Source organism: Petromyzon marinus, chromosome 23 (genome assembly GCF_048934315.1).
Source record: "Petromyzon marinus isolate PM22_M1 ecotype Great Lakes invasive population chromosome 23, UKy_Petmar_22M1.pri1.0, whole genome shotgun sequence".
Taxonomy (NCBI): domain Eukaryota; kingdom Metazoa; phylum Chordata; class Hyperoartia; order Petromyzontiformes; family Petromyzontidae; genus Petromyzon; species Petromyzon marinus.
In genome coordinates this window covers 6,584,907-6,606,653 of record NC_133689.1, presented here as the reverse complement: position 1 = coordinate 6,606,653, position 21,747 = coordinate 6,584,907, and the positions used below count along the sequence as shown (strand labels likewise).

Below are 21,747 nucleotides of genomic sequence, written 5' to 3'. Positions count from 1 at the left end.
GCCAATGGGCGCGCGCCCCTTTGCGTCCGCGAGTGGTGGTGGTGGTGGTGGTGGGGGGTGGAGTCAGCCCGATTGCGGCCCCTCCCCCCCTTTAATCTTTGTGTGATTGTGACGTGGTGGCCCAACAGCTGGTGTTTTATTATTGTATTTTTAAAAAATATATATATAGCTGTCAACCCATGCGGTTTAAGCTCGTATTATTGTAGTTGGGTTTTCAGGTCCATACGGCGTATAGGATTAACGTTGGGGCTCTGTAGGATGAACGTTGAGATTCATAAGGGGCACGGGGTGACCATTAAGGTCTAATTTGGTTTGTAATAAGGTAGGGCACTGATAAGGGGTTGACAGGTTTGTAGTGGTGAGTGTAATAGTGGTGAGTATTTGTGTGTATCCCCCTTGTGATGGGGCTCTGTAGGATGAACGTTGAGATTTATAAGTGGCACGGGATGACCATTAAGGTCTAAATTGGTTTGTAATAAGGTAGGGCACTGATAAGGGGTTGACAGGTTTGTAGTGGTGAGTGTACTAGTGGTGAGTATTTGTGTGTATCCCCCTTGTGATGGGGCTCTGTAGGATGAACGTTGAGATTTATAAGGGGCACGGGGTGACCATTAAGGTCTAAATTGGTTTGTAATAAGGTAGGGCACTGATAAGGGGTTGACAGGTTTGCTACTATACAATACACTACATGATACACTACACGACTACATACCGTGTCAACCCATACGGTTTACCCCGTATTCTTGTTACAGGGAAATATAATTTTCAGGTCCATACGGCGTACAGCCGTTTCAATACGGGCAAATAGATAGTCTTTTTGTTTCTTTCGGTAAAGTCACGTAGAAAGAAAATTTTAAAAAATAGAATACAACGTTTCGATTGCAACACAAGCAATCATCATCAGGTACGAATGAATGAGAAAAAAACAAACCTAGTAAACTTAGAAATATAATGCAATACAACACAGAGAGTCGGCTAACACAATAGTCAACACCCTACTTGGTTCATCTTCTTTGGTTCTTTCGGTAAAGTCACGTAGAACGAGAATAAAATAATAAATTGATAAAATAAAATAACACAATAATATTCTCACGACGTTTCGGCCACAACACAAGCGGCCTTCATCAGGTGAAGGGGGCGAGACTGTCTGGTAGAATATTATTGTGTTATTTTATTTTATCAATTTATTATTTTATTCTCATTTTACGTGACTTTACCGAAAGAACCAAAGAAGATGAATCATTGCAGTCACGAAAGCTTTAAATCGAAACCCTACTTGGTTGATTAACGTTCTTCCAAAGATTGCTAAATTTGAGAGAGAGACAAAACACAGACACGGAGACACATAGACAGAGAGAGACAACACAGACACACACATAGGCACACAGAGGGAGACAACACAGAGACACACAGAGAGAGACACACACACAGGCACACAGAGAGAGACAACACAGAGACACACAGAGAGAGACACACATAGGCACACAGAGAGAGAGAGACACACACAGAGACACACAGAGAGAGAGAGACACACATAGGCACACAGAGAGAGACACAGACAGAGACACAGAGACACACACATAGGCACATAGAGAGACACACACATAGGCACACAGAGAGAGACACACACATAGGCACACAGAGAGAGACAACACAGAGACACAGAGAGAGACACACACATAGGCACAGAGAGACAACACAGAGACACACAGAGAGAGACAACACAGAGACACACAGAGAGATACAGAGACACACACATAGGCACACAGAGACACACAGAGAGACACACAGGCACACAGAGAGAGACAACACAGAGACACACACATAGGCACACAGAGAGAGACAACACAGAGACACACAGAGAGAGACACACACATAGGCACACAGAGAGAGACAACACAGAGACACACAGAGACACACACATAGGCACACAGAGAGAGACAACACAGAGGCACACAGAGAGACAACACACAGGCACACAGAGAGAGACAACACAGAGACACACAGAGAGAGACACACACATAGGCATACAGAGAGAGACAACACAGAGACACACAGAGAGAGACACACACATAGGCACACAGAGACAACACAGAGACACACAGAGAGACACACACATAGGCACACAGAGAGAGACAACACAGAGACACACAGAGAGAGACAACACAGAGACAGAGAGACAACACAGAGACAGAGAGAGACACACACACATAGGCACACAGACAAACAACGCCTCTGTGTCGAGGCCTTAAATAGAGAGAAGGGGGGCAGAGAGAGAGGGGTTGTAGATAAATATTAACACGTAGGCTTTCGCGACCAATATTATTCATAATAAAGGTTTTTGGGTTAGATCGCGTTATTTATAAATGTGTCGTAACCCTCCACCACCCGACACGGCCAATCAGCAAAAAAAAGTGTCACGTTGACAAAAGACAAATAATTCACTACTTTAGCCCACCGATGTGTTGAAGAGTGAATCCACAACATTCACAATTTCAACACACCGGTGGGCTAAAGTAGTGAATTATTCACTCTTCAACACACCGGTGGGCTAAAGTAGTGAACTAATTGTCTTTTGTAAACGTGACACTTTTTTTGCTGATTGGCCGTGTCGGGTGGTGGAGGGTTACGACACATTTATAAATAACGCGATCTAACCCAAAAAACCTTTATTATGAACAGATAAATATTGTTTGACTTGCATCCCACTGGGATTTTTTTGCACACGGCGTTGATACACGGTGCTTTTTCTGGAAGACTTTGCTGTTTTTTCCTAGATTTTGTTTTGTTTGCGCGTAGTCACTTTAAAATGTTTTTCTTGTTCATGTTGTTTGTGTTTGTTGCGGTTGCACCCGATTCAAGAGCCGAATGGCTCACAGGGCTATACCAAAATAAATGAAATGAACTGATGTCGATGAGAGATTTGAAGCTTTCGCGACTGCACTGCAGGCAACTGTTTTTCAAAGTTAAATAAATGGTTGTGGAACAAGTGCCGCCCGACTTTCCCCCTCTATCCTCCTGAAGACGATCGCTTGTGTTGTGATCGAAACGTCGTGGTTTTTTTTATTACCGAAAGAACCAAGAATAAGTCTAAGAATAAGGAAGAACCAAGAATAAGTACACTCACTCAGCTTAATAACCAGGCTACAGTCTGCATTATAGACTGTCAGTACACTCACTCAGCTTAATAACCAGGCTACAGTCTACATTATAGACTGTCAGTACACTCACTCAGATTAATAACCAGGCTACAGTCTACATTATAGACTGCCAGTACACTCACTCAGATTAATAACCAGGCTAGTCTACATTATCGACTGTCAGCACACTCACTCAGCTTAATAACCAGGCTACAATCTACATTATAGACTGCCAGTACTCACTCAGCTTAATGACCAGGCTAGTCTACATTATAGACTGTCAGTACACTCACTCAGCTTAATGACCAGGCTAGTCTACATTATAGACTGCCAGTACACGCACCAAACTTAATAACCAGGCTACAGTCTACATTATAGACTGCCAGTACTCACTCAGCTTAATGACCAGGCTAGTCTACATTATAGACTGTCAGTACACTCACTCAGCTTAATGACCAGGCTAGTCTACATTATAGACTGCCAGTACACGCACCAAATTTAATAACCAGGCTACAGTCTACATTATAGACTGCCAGTACACTCACCCAGCTTAATAACCAGGCTACAGTCTACATTATAGACTGTCAGTACACTCACTCAGGTTAATAACCAGGCTACAGTCTACATTATAGACTGTCAGCACACTCACTCCGATTAAGAACCAGGCTACAGTCTATATTAGTGGGTTTTTTTATTCACTGAATTTTTATTATTTTTCTATCTACGTGACTTTATCGAAAGAAACAGAATATGAAGGTCTGAATTGGTCTGTGCAGATGCCTTGTGACCCCCCATGTAATTCTCTAAAACATAATACAAAAATTGAGGTTTATTTAAACAGAAATGAATACGCAAAGGAAAAACAAATTCGGAGTCAATAAATTGTGGATCACAATCAATCTGAACCACCCTGTAGATGGAAAACGCATTTCTTTACAATTGCTGTTTATGTTTAGTTGTATTCTTTGGGTCTTTCGGTAAAGCCACGTAGATAGAAAAAATATAAAAAAATAACGTTTCGATAGCAACACAAGCAATCGTTATCAGGTGAAAAAAGGGGCGAAATTGTTTTTTTCACCTGATGACGATTGCTTGTGTTGCGATGAAAAAGTCCTGATATATTTTTGTTTGACATTTTTGCTATCTACGTGGCTTTACCGAAAGACCCAAAGAATATGAATTCCCGCGGTCACGAAAAGTTTTAAGTCTAAAAATAATTCGAGACAATCTCATAAATACCATAACACGTTAATAAACTAAAACTTACAAGTCGATTAACGTGTATATTCATTTTTCGTACACTGTATATATCCATACTGTAGGGTTTTTTTTGTTGTTGGGTTAGATCGCGTAAATTTAAATGTATCATTAAACCCGCCACCACCCGACACAATCAATTCGTAAGGTTTGTCACGAAAACGAGCCAAGCCGCAACATTTCCAATCTGAGTACGACGTTTCGCCAGTTATTATCACTGCCATCATCAGGCGAACAGCCAGATTTGTGGAGAAATCCTGTTTTTATATTTACGCGATTTAACAAAAATATATATTATGGATTATATTGATCTCGAAAACCTACGCGTTAAACCACCCTGCATATACAGGGTGCTGTCAAAAAATTGTTTAAACACTTCTGAGAATTTGCAACAATGCCACAATGTGCTTTAAAGCTTTCGTGACTGCAAGGATTCATCTCCTTTGGTTCTTTCGGTAAAGTCACCACGTAGAATGGCCGAAACGTCGTGAGAATTTTATCGTGTTATTGTATTCTATCAATTTATTATTTTATTCTCATTCTACGTGACTTTAGCGAAAGAACCAAAGGAGAAAATGTGCTGCTGCCTCCTCTAGGCTCTGGAGACCACCTAAAGAAGATTCCCAGGCCACGTGTTGACAACGATGGCGAACAAGTGGGAGACTCTTTTGACTTTTTTAAGCTATTAACATTACATTTGTTGTCGTGTTACAGTGGTTTATTGCCCGTTCTTTTCCCATCAAAATCGACAGTCCGATATATTAAAAAAGTGTTAACATTTTTTTTAAAGCGCCCCTGCACATTTAGCCTGATTTACCAAACGCCCAATGCCGAGGGCCCTCGCAGCCACCGTAGATGCCGTCGGCGCAGTTGCCGCCGCTGACCCGGAAGCGAAGGCGGCGGCGGCGGTCGGGGGCGGTGCAGTGGCCGGAACCCAGCGGAAGCCTCCGCGTGAGTTAAAGCGACGCGCAGAGTTGGACACAAACATCACAAATAATAAACAACAATAACAACAACAACAACAGCAGCAGCAGCAACCAAACACGGCCCTGCCCGCCGATACCGTCAATTGCTCCTGGCGTATCGACCCCATCCCCCCCCCTCTCTCTCACCACCACCACTCATCCCCTCACTACCACCAATCGCCGCCGACCATTGACAACCCACCAGGCCTCGGAGGAGCGGTGAGTAGGAGACACAATAGGAGGCGACGCTTAATTAATCGACTCTTTTGTGCTGAGTGGTGGTTGTTACGACGGTTCGAGCAACGGTTTGATGGCGGGGGTGGGGTGGGGAGTGTGGGGGTGGAGATTTTGTTTGTTTTAAAACGACTTCTCTGGTGAGGCCCTCATCTGGTGGCGTCGACGGCGCATGTAACCGGTTAAAATAGCGAACAGCCTGCGCTTTGAGATTGCTGCTTCTTTGCATGTGGTGTTGAGACTACGCGACCGTTCGGTGTGAATCGTGTGAATGTTTTCGATTGTAGGCGTATTGGGAGTCGGGTGTTCGTGTTGCTCACGAAGTGCTGCCAGAGGCTGCGTCGTGGGGATGTGAAATTTCCATAGCACGCGTAAGCCAAATTATTAAATGCGTGAATCGCAATTAATAACGGATATATCACTGTTTCTAATATGATTCACGTTTAAAATTATAGATGAGTAATGAGCATTGCGTTGATGTGGGTAAGTACAGTCGCGGTCGTACAATGGTCAAATTGGCCCCCGTCACGGGAATGTGGAATTTCCACCACTGCCCAGGGCAGAGGAACAAACAGCTGTGCGTGATTAAAGAACAGCGACTGTAATTGGGATAATTACGATGATTGCTTATCGTAGGAATGTGTTTTGTCATACAGTACAGCTTCAATGAACATTAAATGGGTAACTGGAGCCCATAGAGGCAGTTCAATGCGATCTTGCAAGTCAATAGTGACCCCTATTGAGTTGTCGTAGGAATTTGATCTGAAAATGTGCAATGGGTTTTTATTGGATATACAGTAATTACCATTTGTTAATGTCGATTTAAAAAAAATATTAATATTTTATGCGCAGCCTGAGACTCTTCGAAGCTCTTACAAACGCAGGCCGAGATATGAAATATTTACATAAATGGAACAGCTACACACATTTCTAGATTTGAAGCTTTCGTGACTGCAAGGATCCATATAGCTACACACATGAAGGAAGTCGGCCATGAGGACGTGTTTTTGCCGAGGTTATTCACAGTGACGAGGTTTTATGAAAATTGGATTGGAAAAATGGACAAAAAATAATGTAGGATATGTTTGTCGATCAGCTTTACCAATGAAACATTGAACTGCAAATGCACAATCGAGCTCAAGACCTGTTGGATCATAACTAAGTCACGTGCAACTTGTTTATCAAACTATGTGATTTGAATCGCGGGGACACGGCTGAAAACAAAACTGAATATATATTCGTGGGATAGTTATTGAAGGAGGACCACGATGAAAATGATGAAATACAAATTTGAACAAGAGAAGGTTGGCGTGCATTTGGAAAACTTAATTTAAGAGTTTTGTCAACCAGATCAGCGATATGTTTATTCGGTTCCATCTTTAATGTTAAGTCATGTGCACATCTGAATGTGTATTTTCCTTTTCGTTGATAGGATGATGTCTTAAACTGTCAATGAGAATGAAAGTACAGCAAGCAACTAGTGTACGGCCATGTATAATCGCATACAACCAACGCATAGGGAACTTCCACATGAAATTTTATAGTCCAGCACTACGAAGGTAATAAATATCGTTGAACCTGTCTTAGTGATTGACAGCTTACTCATGGGTTCACGTTACAATATCATTTACACCACACTTCTCCATACGTCTCTTCATAAATATTCTAGCGTATGATGGGTGCAAAATTCATGCACAAATGAGACCCTTATTTTTGCACCATTGCCTGAATGCCATAAGTCAATGAAGGAACACATTGTTGTGGAATTGTCACACTTTTCCACCATAGTAATTTTATACAAATAAGGATGAATTTTGATTTAAAGCTTTCGTGACTGCAGGGATTCATATTATTATAATGATACAAATAAGGATGGTTTACTGTTCCTTCTAAGGTGAGTTTGTGTTGTTTGTAATGTGGCATTTGCTCAAGAAATGGTTATATGAGTGGTATCCAGAACAGAGTACAGAGTTTATAGCACTTACGACTGGATGACTCAAAATAAATAATGCCACTTTTATCCAGGAAAAGCTGACAGTCTGTTAGATTTCTTCAATCAGGTTCTACATTGGGATGTTTAACCAATAACTTAACACCTTTTGCACAAACTGGAAAGTGCCTTTATTGAGCCTCGTGTCGTTACCAAGATTACTAAATTAGATTGGCCATCGCCAGATTGATGTATACATTCTTAACAAATGTCTCCCATATTCTTTAGTATCCCAGCAGCATTTTGATTAGGCAGTTCTTCCACTTGTTTTGAACTTTTAATCTTCATCAACAGTCAGTTGCTGGTCAAATGCAACTGGGTTGCATTGCAGTAAAAGCAAGAGCAGAATCAAAGTGACCAAGTTTAAAGTTGAATATCACACTAAAATATGTGGCCATGTGACAAATTTGGTAGATTTAATGCGCTATCCATGTATCTGCATTCACCATTTAACCCACATCTGCCTATTGTGTATCTCAATGGAATCACACCTGGTTAAGTAAAGATAATCTTTATATTTAATATTATTTTACAAATTATTTTATACAGATGACACGTCTCTAAAGATTGCAGAAACAGCAAGCATTTAAAGAGAATCACTGAAATAAATGTAAATGTCGGAATCAACTTGATATCATACGCAGAAGTGTGGTGAAGTGGGGAGATGGTAATGGGAGGAGAGAAACACTCAAGGCGTGTGGAATGATGCAGGCAGGGATGGAGATGCAGAGGGGGGAGAGTGGGTTCTGTTGAGACAGTTAAGGGCAGGTTTTTCACAAACACCATCAGATAGGTCCCTGATCTCCATCGGACATACAGCAGCACATCTTTATGGCTTCTCTGCTGTTCACCATCACGATGAGTGCAGCGTTTAAACTAGATGATAGTGATCCCTTGACTGCATTCACTCAATTAATCAACAGACAGAGCATGTGGCTGACTTTTAGCCCATGAGGTTTTAAGAGGGCAGGGTTTCAACACAAATATGCAGTGGGTGAAGTGTGAAACAATGTCCCAGATTTGTTCTTGCCAGCGATCGTGACTCAACATCAAGTGAAAGGTATGACTTGCTAAACCATTACCCATCTTGATGAGCTAGCTCATTAACTAGGTACAGAATTTCAACATTGTCAAAGTAAATAGTATTTCAAAATATAATTATATAAGATGACTACTGAACATGACACCATCTATATAGAGCAATGCACAGCTTAGCTCCTGACATCTGCAACATAATAAACCACGTTTTATCGTCAAATTTTTTATTGCGCAAACTTTCCTGGCTTTACATATTATGTGAATAATGTTGGTTATATATTTTTCTTATTTTGTGAGTTTTACACAGTTGTAAATGTGCGTTTGGCATCCAATGCTCCTGTTTTCTCTACTGATTACTCTCAAGACACCTGCGAAAATGAGATTTTTCATCTCACAGGGGATTTTTTGTGTTAAATATTTCCAATAAATTAGGAGGAAATCACATGCAGGCTAATGCTGTGCTGTGTACTTATGTCTGTACATTGGTATCCAGTCTGCCCAGTGAAATATGTACCCATTAGTTGACATTGTTATCATAGTGACTCGGGTTACTTGCCATGTGCAATTAATTTCCACAGATGAAAGGTGGAAAGCATTGGGGATGCTTCAGTGGTTCTCACTGGATACTGCAAAGATACTCGGATCACTCATTATTCTACTGCATAGGTTTTCGTGGTTGAGATGTTTAGTTCTGCCTTGTGGTTTCGAGTTGAATCACGTCTTGTTCAGCATTATGCCCGACTTTTCGATCCACATGCTGAGGGCTTGTTCAGGAACTTAGGCATGTATATCGAAACATCAGACAATTCTGAACAACACGCGGTACAAGCGATGACAGTATTTTCAGCTGTACGTATGTTAAACTTATTTTGCACCGTACGTAGCCTACCGTGCTAATCGTAATATTTATTGTAGAATTTAGCATTGAACTCTTTATTTAAAGAGAGGGTCGTCCTTGTCTTTGGCGTCTGGCAGTTCGTCGTCATTGATTCAAGTGAGCCTGATGACACTTGTATGTTGAAACTGGTCCACATTTGCTTGCGCTGAATTAATGCTGCTGAGATTATGCACTCCCCAGAAGGCCGTGCCACTAAAAGGTTGAGTTAAAAAAAAATGCGAATTAATCCGTTCATTCTCATGAACCCAGTTGAATTGTGTGGCCTCTCTCGCCCGCCGCAGCTGACACAGCGAGCGACGCGTGCAGCACCTGGGTACGTCGCGACACCATGGACGCCCCTGGTGGGGAACCCCTGTCTCTCGACATCCTCATCACCAACGTGGTGTGCGTGTTCCGCACGCGCTGCCACCTCGACCTGAGGCACATCGCCCTGGAGGGAGCCAATGTCATGTACAAGCGCGACGAAGGGGTGAGCGCGCACGCCCATGGGTTCCATCAGTCTTGTGCACATTCAGTCAGGGGTGTGACGTCTTATGTACTTTTTGCAAGAGGTGGCGAGATGTTATCTCCCTCGCCTGGTACGCAGGAGGTCGTGGGTTCAATCCCGACCCTGACACCTGTATATTTGGAGTTTGCATTTCTCCCTGTGGTCGCGTGGATTTTTCTCCGGGTCCTCCGGGTTTTCACTCCATATTTAGAAACATGCGTTTGGTTGCTATACATTTCTACACAATAAGCCACTTCGTTGAGCTATCATTTGTGGCCAGGTCACTGAAAAAAAGCGAATAGCTCAGTGGGCCTTAGTGGCAAAATAAAAAAAAAATTAGTTTAACTACAGGCGCTCAAATGACTGAATTTTCATGATTCTGGGTGATGTTCCGATTCAGGAATCAATCATTTCTCATCCCATATTAATTATCTTGTTTTATTGCATGCATTATTGTTCGATCCATTAGATAAAAAAGAACATTAGCTTTGAATTTTCATGTAATTTTCATTAATCTTTAAAATAATTTCTCACTTGCATGAGTCAAATAATATTCATTGATGAATTGTCGCATGACTAATAGCCACGATATTTTAACACAGGGTCCTGCATTGGGCTGGTTTCCTTGATAAGGCTATTTTGCATTTGGGAAGAAACTGAATTTTGCCTTAAGAAAACCTTGTTAAACGAAGACATAACAATAACATGCCTGCATGGGCAGGTTCACAAACCTACTTTTTGTACTACCATATCCTAACCATGTGCCGTTATGCCCAGGCTTGGTTGTAGAGCAATATTGTGGCCAAAGGAGCTTGCATTGTGGCCAAAGGAACTTTAAATCTAGCAGTAGTAATCTGTTATTTGCATGGGAATTATACAAAATAGAGCTTTATATTTATTTTTAAAAATGAGTAATACTATACATACGTAATGGAATCAAATTTGTGGTGCATATATGCTTTTAAGAGGTTTACATCATGATGAATATAACATTTTGCATCGATACATATGCGCTGCAATGTATACAGCATTAATTGTAGTGACGTTTAGGTCTGCATAAAGTATTTTTGAAATTGGAGCAGTAGAGAGCAAATGTAATGGTCAAACTCAACAAAATCCTCAATAACACTGCAATACGTGACGTTTCAGACAATGGTCACCACTTCATGACGCATATACGCTGACATTGATGTACTAAATTATCATTGTCGAAGGTCCATTGCCCATAGCAAATATCCTATTAAGAATGGCCACTGTCAAAAATGTTGCCTATTATGTACACAGTATTTCCTTTCAGGTAGTGTTACTTATGAATGTGTTGAGTTTTGGTTATTTCTCTTATGCACCATTGCCAATGCAGTGTCGACAACATTTTTTTTTAATATAATGGTAGTGACTTAAAGCTTTCGTGTCTGCAGGAATTCATATTCTTTGGTCTCTTGCGGTAAAGAATATAATGGTAGTGTTTTGCATGAGACTCGCTTTAGTCCTGGCAGCTCTGCCCTTTCCGTGACCTCTGCGAAACCTGTGCTGCCACATTTGTCTTGGTCACAGTGGGGCCTGTGCATGATCGTTTGTGTGCGCGTGCAAACCCTGACTGTGCACAACAGAAGGTACTCATGAAGCTCAGACGACCTCGAATCACGTCGACCATCTGGTCTTCAGGGAAGGTCATCTGCACGGGAGCCACAAGGTAGGAGTGCGTCTATTCAAACGCAGGACAGCTGATATGAAAATGTGTATTACACACCACGTGAAGGGAAACTTGGTCAAGTCCTGCATCCTCAATAAAGCATAGGTGCATGCGGCAGCGTTTTTAATGTAGACGTGGTGGCTGCCAAATAATTTGAGAATGTGTCACTGGAAACAGTTGCGTTTCCCTGATGACGGAATTACTTTCAACATCTGAGTGCCAGTTGCACAACAGAGTAAGTAAATTGATGTCAGTGGTGGCTTTGTTCACTTAAGACGTAATGGTGTGATTGTGCCTGCGTCGTATGTCCCATTATTAAAACTCTTTGGCTACCACCTTATCTTATCTAAGGCATTTATCTAGCAGGAGTAGAAATGCATGGCAGTTGCCGTAGATTTTATAATTGACCTCATCAGCTTTTGTTCAAATACCCGCTGTGTCTTAAATAACACATCTCCTTAAAGTTTCCATCCTCAAGCCGGAATTGCATGAGGAATCGCACGGTATATGTGTGGGCAAAATGCACCCTCAACCAATGGCTGGGTTAGCATTTCCTTTGCAGTTCCAGAATGAGGGTTGGACACCACTTATGCAAGATTGGAGAGTGGCCCGCGGTTTTAACACGCGCGCACGCGAATGGTTTTGCCCTTGTTACGTCAAGCGCCAAGGCTGACTTCTGTTCCCACCCCCACCCCCCCCCGTGCAGCGAAGAGGATGCGAAGATTGGGGCGCGGAGGTGCGCCCGATGTTTACAAAAGCTGGGCTTCAAGGTGCGGCGCTCGCGTTAAAACTTTCCTGCAGGAAACGCTGTCCTGAGTATTCTTAGTGCGCGTTTGCAGAAGGTTTATCAAACGAGAGGACGCTGGCTTCCATCTCGTTTAAAGGTCGTGCTATGTACACTCCTTTGCATCTCCCCCTCGCCAAATAAAACTTAAAGTCCTCTCTTCGGCTTGTGTAAGCCAGACTCGTGATCTCGCAATTTACTGAAGTGTTGTTTTTTTTTCTTCCTCCAAATCCACATGGTTTTCGGTCACAACTGGCTGTATACCCAGCGAAATCAATTTCCAAACACTCAAGGAAATATAATTTAAAAGGTAGTTTTCTTTTCATCAATAGCCCTGGCATTCAAGCAGGAGGCTGTGATAATTCGGGATAACTGTGTGCTGAATAATTGCATTTTAATGGAAAGTTTAAGCCAAAGAACAAACAGGTCTGGTTAGTCGGCGTCCCATGCTGACAACACTAATTCACTGATTAAAGTCAATTCTTACACACAGATAAATGCATACAATCACACGTTTAAAGAAGTGACTATTTACAACTTTGCTAATTATTTGAAAATCCTGTACAAATGTTAAGATTGGTGGTAATGCACTGAATTGAGAGTACAAATGACACACAAAAGAATTAGGACCTGACTCGTGACTCCAAATAATGGTGATGGAATTAGCGGGGGGGGGGGGGGGGAAATGTGTCAAACTCCTGTCAGGCATCCCATAGCACGGTAGTGATGTCGCGTTAACACACCGTTCCCGGCGGTAATATCTCTTCAATGCCATGGCAGCACCCTCGGTCGTAACTTTCAAGTGTTTTTGCTCATGAATGAAGCTTTCAGCTCATATTGGACAGCCTCGCTCGGGCATAGCATGCAGCGTCGATTAATTTACTTGTATTTAAAAGTTCATATCTTTGACACGCACCCATTACTATTCACATTTTAGTATAATGGTCACCCCTTTTCTGTTTAATGTTGATGTAGATTGATTTGTAATTGTACTATGATCAGTTTGGAAGTGATCTGCCGTAGCTGGCTTGTGCTGAAGGGGATTTATTATTCAACATTTATTTATGTTTGTGCAATGTTTTGGATTTCTCATGTGACACAGTTGACTATTGCACTGATTTCTATTTGTTTCAGTGCCGGTACGTTATTTTATTTGGTTTACTTTGTCGTTTTGGTGACCTCTTGCAAACGAGACTATCCTGGTCTCTTGAGTTGTCACGTGCTTAAAATAAAATTGAAATGTCTACAGGAGGTGTTTGTTTTTTGTATCGTACCTTCCTGTGAGATATAACTCCACGACTTATTATTTTCTCGACTTGTAATTTCATGTATTGCTTAGGCTGCGCTGTTGATGGTTGTGTTTGTTTCAAACACAGATCCGATTCTGCGCCTTCAAGGTGGTGAATGTGCTGGCCGTCTGCTCCATGCCTTTTGAGATCCGTCTTGTGGACTTCACCAAAACACACCGACCAATAGCCAGGTACTTCCTATACATGGTCACGTGATTGTCTAACTGGTATGCTGCTTAAAGACATCCAATGCCTATGTTGGATTGTGATTAGCACAGTAATACCCAGATTTACGTCGCCCTCCCCCCCCTCTTACGTGGTTTCGCAAACACGTCGTCACTTTATGAATACCGCTGCCTGATTTGCGTCGCCTCAACCCACGATTACGTCGCTGACAGCATCGTCCGTCCTTTCTCGTGCCCGTCACCTCGGCATTCTCTTCCAGCTCCCCTGTGAATGGCTTTGATTGACGTTTCGATATTCGTCACCGCGCCTTTCAGGAACGCATCCCCGACGCAAACCGGGGTATTACTGTACGTACAATATAGCATTATAAGCTGGGATTACACAAAACATTGCCGTTTTTTAATTGCTGGTCATGAAGAAGCCAAACTTTTCTGTTGTATATAGCTATTCATAATAAAGGTTTTTGGGTTAGAGCGCGTTATTTATAAATGTGTCGTAACCCTCCACCACCCGACACGGCCAATCGGCAAAAAAGTGTCACGTTGACAAAAAACAAATAGTTCACTACTTTAGCCCACCGGTGTGTTGAAGAGTGAATCCACAACATTTACAGTTTGAGTACGACGTTTCGCTGGTAATTACATCCAGCATCATCAGGCAATTCGCCAGAATGGTAAAGCCCTCACTTGCTCCTGGTCTTATATAGAGCAGCAGGGTGACGTCATCTTTTAACGTATCCAGGTGCAGTGATTTGAGGCGGGGGGGGGGGGTTATTGTAATTATATAATCGATTGGTAATTAGTCAATGGTTATGATTAGTAATGAGTTGTAGATTAGTAATTAGTTGTAATGTGTGTTATTGTGATTATATGCTACGTTAGTAATCCGTTAATTAGTATGTGTTTCCCCTATAAGGAATTGTAATATGTATTATTGAATAATACTCATACTAATTAACGGATTACTAACGTAGCATATAATTACAATAACACACATTACAACTAATTACTAATCTAAACTCATTACTAATCATAACCATTGACTGATCACCAATCGATTATATAATTACAATACCCCCCCCTCCGTCTCAAATCACTGCACCTGAAATGAGTTAAATGATGACGTCACCCTGCTGCTCTATTTAAGACCGGGAGCAAGCGAGGGCTTTACCATTCTGGCGAATTGGCCGATGATGCTGGATGTAATTACCAGCGAAACGTCGTACTCAAACTGTAAATGTTGTGGATTCACTCTTCAACACACCGGTGGGCTAAAGTAGTGAACTATTTGTCTTTTGTCAACGTGACACTTTTTTGCTGATTGGCCGTGTCGGGTGGTGGAGGGTTACGACACATTTATAAATAACACGATCTAACCCAAAAACCTTTATTATGAATAATATTGGTCGCGAAAGCCTGCTACGTGTTAAACTGTATATAGCTAATCTGATACAGTGAATCTCAATTGAGTAAAGTATATGTCTTATATTCTTTGGGTTTTCCATATATGTCTTATGATTAATATTGAATTTGGCCATGTTAGAAACACGATTGCCTGGTCTCTCTGTCGAATCTGGTCACTCATTAAAGTAAATTCCTGCACTCGTGATGCATGTATCAAATAGTGGATATTTAAAATGAGGTGTTGTTGATTACTTTGAGACTGCATGAAGAGCATAGCAAGATTCAAACAAATCAGCAGAGGAGTCGTTCAGTGGTGATGTATACTGCCTGTATTGCCTCCAAGGTTTAATTTACGGGACGTCTTAAGCGCGGCAACATGGCTGACCCATTGCATTAGCATGACACTCAGTGGGGGTATCATGTGGACGGGACTGCACTCATTCAGAGGAAACATGAAACCTAGCACAGGGTTTGGCCTCTGGAGCCGCATGTGGCGGGCTCTTTGACTGCCCCCTTTCGCGGCTCTTCGGCAGTAGGTTTTTATAAAAGAAAAAAAAAATTCTTAAAGCATCATTTAACACAAAGATAATGAACAGTGTATTAAATATGACAGGGAATGGGACACCATGGATTGCCTTGGTGACAAGAACATGCACGGTCAAACTATATTGTTAAAGAATAACGAAGGGGGGCAAAAACTAAATAGATGCATATTCTTGGTTCTTTCGGTAAAGTCACGTAGAAGGGAAATAATAAGATAATAAAAATAAAACAATAAAATTATCACGACGTTTCGATTGCAACACAAGCAATCATCATCAGGTGTGAAAACCACAGCAAGAAATTTTGAGAAAAACGTTTTTTTTCCTCTCTCTTGCTGTGGTTTTCACACCTGATGATGATTGCTTGTGTTGCAATCGAAACGTCGTGAGAATTTTATTGTTGAATTTGTATTACTTTATTATTTCCCTTCTACGTGGTGATTTTACCGAAAGAGACCAAGAATATGAATCCCTGCAGTCACGAAAGCTGTGAGTCGAAATTTAAATAGATGCAGTTTATTCCATCATCTATTTAATGTTGTTTATTTAAGTCAGAATGTGTTTGTCATCTGCTGCATACCTGCTGCTGTGTTTGTGTGCAAGTAGCGCTGCGTGTGATGCGGCTCTTGAACTATTTTGGTCAAGAAACAAAAAAAAATGGCTCTTCTTCTTGGAAAGGTTGCCTACCCCTGACATAGAGGGTGAATCTTGTGCGATGTGCTGTGTTACAGCAGGCTGTGTGTGTTTGGTAAACCTTCAACATAGCATGGGGTTCTATTGTAATCACTGCCTGTGATGACCTTTCCCCGCTCTGCTCGTTAGCTTGCCACACTGACTTTAGTGTCAAGAGGGCTTCTTAAACGCGGAGGGTGGGGGGGGGGATGCGTGACATCAGCAGGCACACTGCGTGACGCTGCCGCATGCGGGTGACATCACAGATGTGACGTCAACGCTCACTTGCTGTGCAAAATATATCCATTATTCCGCCTCCCCCCCCCCCAAAATACAAAAGTCTATTTTTATACTTTTTGCATTGTGTACAGTCTGGAAGCTACCAACATGCCAAATTTCAAGTTAGTTGCATGTCGGGAAGTATGCTAAACATTTCGAACAGGCACACACATTCACAAATTTCCCTTTTATATATATAGATATATAGATACTCGTGTAAAATGCAAATAAATATATACCGATGTTTACGGTGGGTATTTTGTTGACGTCATGAGCAAACATGCCGGACACAAATATATATTTCATTAAATTCCCTGGACATGAAGACGCACTTTTACGCGTAGGTGGAGCGGTGGACAATTCACGTCCGAATCATCTTATCTGCAGCTTGGCCTCGGTAGATCTGGGCCACTGTCGTTAGTTTTACGGACTCGGAACCACTCGACAACAACGTGCCATGTCCCTTTGTTGTCTCGTGTGTGACCATAGCTATGAGCCGGAGCTGCACCCGGCCGCAACATACAAGATAAAGTCCTTGTCGGCCACGCTGCAGATCTTCTCAACGGGCAGCATCACCCTCACAGGTACCGCTCCGTGCTTGCAAAGCGTCTCTGGCTTGGCTTGAAGCGCCCTTTCCTCGCGTTCCACAGCGGCACGCATTCCAATACCTTCCAATCCCCCTACGTTCATGTACACACTGCATGTTCCTGCTGATTGGTAACATGTGACGTAATCGGTTTTGAGTCGGAGATAGCGATTCCGTGTGTGTACACGTGTGTCCCAGTTGGATTACAAGGCTACTTTTAAGGCTCTTTATGGAGAGATCCTGTGAAAAATTTCATCCGTGACCATTATCTGACACACGGAGTGCACTTCTCTGAGATTTCTGATTGGATGCTTGATCTCATGACATGGTGCTGATAGCATAATTGGAATAAATTTGGGAAAACGGACCCGTTTGTTTAATTCGGTCCATTTGCATTTACGTTTTGTGTAATAGTAATTTTAAATGCTTGAAGAAAGCATTGTATAACCCCGAGGTTAGAAAACTGTCCTCTGGAAGACGAAATGTCAGAATTAACCTTGACACCTTCGAGCAAAACCACCTCCGATTTTTTTTCACACTCCATCGGGACAGCGTTTATTATTCACATGCTTTTATCGCTTTATAATGTTCTCAACACGGTTGCGATAACTACACCCTGAAACTGCCAGCAAGGGGGAGCGTCATCTAGCCTGGCAGTGTGGAATGGTGGCCCCATGCACGTGGGCCTGTAATCCAAGCCTGGAGGAGGTGTTGTACCCTGGCTTGTCAGGAGAAGGCAGTGCAGCCAGAATGTGAACTCCATCTGCTCAGTCAGTATGTGATAGAACGTTTCCTCCCCCCCCCCTCGCACGCTTGGGTTCTCTCCGAAAGCTTCGGTTTCTTCCCACAAATTGCAAATGTTGTGGATTTACTCTCAAACACACAACCGGTGGGCTGAAGTAGTAACTAATTTGCACGTTTTGCCTACGTGACAAACCTTACTGGTTGGCTGTGTTGGGTGGTTTGGTAGGTTACGACATTGATATATTTACGCGTTCTAACCCAAAAACCTTTATTATGAATTCTTCCCACGAATGAACACTAATTAATTGGCCGATAACACCTTAATATATCAAGGACCACAGAGCTTGGGCAGTTGTCGGTTCCGGCTCATCACGTGGCTGCCTTCCTGCTCGTCTCTGGTTGTCTGTGGTTCCTCGTGACTTTTGAGAGTGAACGAATACCGTGCGCATCACAAGTTGCAATTATTATTATCACCACCCATGATAAATCAACTTGCCTGGGTCAAGGCTTTCCCAAGCCATCGCCATCTCACGGTCCTGCAAGTTAACAACTTAACAGCGTCGACACACGGTGGTCGTCCTCTCGAGCGTTTACTCCATCGGCTGCGACTTGGTTGCGGGTCACGCCTGAGCCCACTGTTCTTGACAGTCAAGGCGGCGTGTTTAACCCGCGCGATGTTCACTAACCCGTGTGTTCCTCTGTCTGTCGCCGCGATTCTACGCGATTCCAAGTACGCGCACCTTTCCGTTCTTCTTCGGGAAACGACTTTCTGAAGGAAAGCGCCGCGGTGGCAAGATGTTAACTCCCTCGCCTGGTATGCAGGAGGTTGTGGGTTCGATCCCGACCCTGACGCCTTCTGCATATTTGGAGTTTGCATGTTCTACCCATGGTCACGTGGATTTTTCTCCGGGTCGTCCAGTTTTTTCCTCCAGATTTAGAAGCAACGTGCGTTTAGAGCATTTGGCTGCTATACATTTCCACGTGATAAGCCACTTCGTTGAGCTATCATTTGTGGCCAGCTTGCTTCTGAAAAAAAAGAGCTACATAGCTGAGTGGGTCTTACCTGGTAAAAAAAAAAAAGGATTAAATAGTTTATAGACTGTGAAGTTGTTATTGAGCACCACGTGGGTAGAATGTGAATGGTGAAGTTGAAGTTGATCGTGATGCTTGATCAGTGACGGTAATGTTTTGTTTTTCTTGCCGACAGCGCCGAACGTGTCCCTGATTGCGCAGGCCATAGAGCAGATCTACCCGCTGGTGTGTGCCTGCAGAAAGGTCACGTGATTGTCGTCTCTCTTTCGCTCGCCTGCAACGGAAAGGAGAGGAAACGAAAGTGACAAAAATAAAAACTACGGAGAAGCAGAGACGCGAGAACACCGCAACGGAGGACGAAATAACGACGAGACATTACACGCTACGGAAATATTCAAAAGCAGCTCGAGAATGCAACAAAAAAACTCTCTCTATACGAAGACAAATTTCAACGGCGTTCCAACGCAGCAACCACGTGTGCAGTGACCCGGAGCAGCATGAACATCTGTTTACCAACGAGCAGGACAGGTTTACATTCGGTATATAACTTGCATTGCTCACGTCGTTGAATAACAAAACATATTTTAGGGGTTATGGGGGAGATGTTTTAGATTTCTGAATGAGCCATTGCTTGTGGGTGTTTTAGTCTTTTGTCATTTGCCGTACTGTGTTGTTTTTTTTGTTTTAACCTCTTAACACGTGTGTCTCATTGCATTGTAATCACCTCGCCCCCACCGTGTCTTTTAAAAGCATTTCGTCGTCGTTTTGCGCTTTCACACACGGCGAAGAGAAGTCTGAAATTTAGAAGTTGCATTTTGAGCGACGCGCACACAGAACCGCTTCGGTGTGTAACGTGTGACACTTCTTTTTGAAGGTCCCCATCGAATCGAAAAATAACCTCACGCTTTGGAAGTTCGGAGTGACGTTCGGCTGCGTATTGTTCCGGAAGTGGGTCCCTCCCCCCCCCCCCCACAGCACAGCATGAAAGCATTGAGATACGGTAAATGTGGCCAAGATAAACCAGATAATGTGGCTGTGGATACAGCAGAGAGTGGGCTCCTGAAATGTTATAGTTTATTCAAAGAAAATATACGGAACGAGAGAAATATCATCATGTGATTTAGACCAGCCGGTCGTGGAATTTGTCCTCAGTCCGGAGATGAAGTCTTTATTTCAATCTTGAGGGGGCTTAATTTCCTGGAAACGTTTCCAGCATTGGAATCTGGATAAACGGCTGGCAGTGGTGGGGAAACCTTTCTGGAAGCAAAACGAGGTGGCGCTTGTCCCGAATGTTGTGAAGCATTCAGTCCACTGCAGGGATGTGGTGTAAAAAGACGAGCAGCAAAAGGGACATGAAAATCTCCTTGCGTGCACAGCTGAACGATCTAGGAGCTTGGCTTAAAGGTAAGGGATTGTAAAAGGCACGTGTTGTGTTGCACTGACGCCTGTCTTCCCAGTTGAGAGGACCCAACCCACCAAATGAGGTCGTAACCCCCACACCACCACGTTTCGGCATTTGCAATGGCTTACAGAAAATAAAGTCTCAAAAAAGTGGCTTTAAAAGAGCTACATTTTAAGCGTCGGCCAGTGAACAACGAGAGCGGCCGTTTTAGCCACCGATTAACACAACTTTTCAGCCCCAACAACGCCTTCGGTTTGGGAATTTCAGCTCGGCAAGGGGCCTGGTCAATGCCGCCTTCCCACGCGTGCGAGCACATCGCTCGTGACGGAAACTCGCGCACGTCCGCCATCGACGGTGGAGTCAACCAACTGCCACCGATCCCTGCCACCGTCGAAATGTCACTAATTCCGTGGTCATTTAAATTCGCGAAGCAATATTTTCGTTTCGGCCCTTGTGGTGCACATTGAATCTACAGTGGTATTGGCATATACAAATAAAACATCGATTAGTACGTGCACAATTCAATGCGTTGTATTGTAGTGAGTAGAATCCGTTTCAGTTGATATAAATGCCAAATGCTTGGCCATTTAAAACTATTTAATGATCTGCGTTCCTGCTCATGATCACGTGGAGCAGCTCCAGCCCTCTGCCCAGCCAACACGATTGTGCTGTGCTCACAATAATAGTTTAACTTGGATTGTAATAAAGTTGTGGTTAGTTTTTTCGTAGCAACTTATTGTGTTTTTTACTTGCATCGTTCTTTGGGGTGGCATCTGGTTCTGAGGAAATAAATTTGTGCTTTCATTTACGACGTGCATTACATTCGTATACGTTGGTCGATGTGGAAGGGTGAATGGACGTTATTCCGCAGGATTGGAGTTGTGAAAACAGCTGAATTCCGATTGAAACATTGATTACTTCAACTCCTGCAGTTAATGGAGTTGTCAAAACCTATAAACGTAACATTTTTTTAAAATAACATTGCCTTCGAATAAAACGATAGACGACGTTCAGGAAAATGGTCCTTCAGAACATCAGTTATTGACGAACGTGTTGAGTTCTGTGAATTGTATCAGGGCACCCAGGGGCGGAGCCAGGGGGGTGACAGGGTAGACAATTGTCACCC

The 21,747-nt window shown here is 42.8% G+C and overlaps 1 protein-coding gene across 4 annotated transcripts; it reads left to right on the top strand.

The window, feature by feature from the left end:
* The first annotated feature begins 4,828 nt into the window (after nt 1-4,828).
* Nucleotides 4,829-21,429, top strand: TBPL1 (TATA-box binding protein like 1). 4 transcript variants are annotated; one of them, XM_032959573.2, is made up of 7 exons: nt 4,829-5,348; nt 9,804-9,991; nt 11,620-11,702; nt 12,409-12,472; nt 13,863-13,966; nt 17,347-17,441; nt 19,395-21,429. In XM_032959573.2, exons 1-7 carry the CDS (start codon nt 5,225-5,227, stop codon nt 19,469-19,471), a joined length of 735 nt encoding a protein of 244 aa, XP_032815464.2. In that variant the 5' UTR covers nt 4,829-5,224; the 3' UTR covers nt 19,472-21,429. The 4 variants fall into 4 exon arrangements, with proteins under 4 accessions (XP_032815464.2, XP_032815463.1, XP_075925106.1 ...); XM_032959572.2 differs by having other exon boundaries at nt 5,263-5,581; XM_076068991.1 differs by lacking the exon at nt 4,829-5,348 and adding an exon at nt 5,719-5,736.
* Nucleotides 21,430-21,747: the final 318 nt, after the last annotated feature.

What these genes read in the sequence shown, in the direction of transcription:
- TBPL1 (XM_032959573.2), top strand. Translation starts at nt 5,225, where the DNA reads ATGCCGAGGGCCCTCGCAGCCACCGTAGATGCCGTCGGCGCAGTTGCC. An exon ending in AACCCAGCGGAAGCCTCCGC is followed by an intron (nt 5,349 to 9,803) that starts GTGAGTTAAAGC and finishes CGCCCGCCGCAG; the next exon opens with CTGACACAGCGAGCGACGCG. An exon ending in ATCTGCACGGGAGCCACAAG is followed by an intron (nt 11,703 to 12,408) that starts GTAGGAGTGCGT and finishes CCCCCCGTGCAG; the next exon opens with CGAAGAGGATGCGAAGATTG.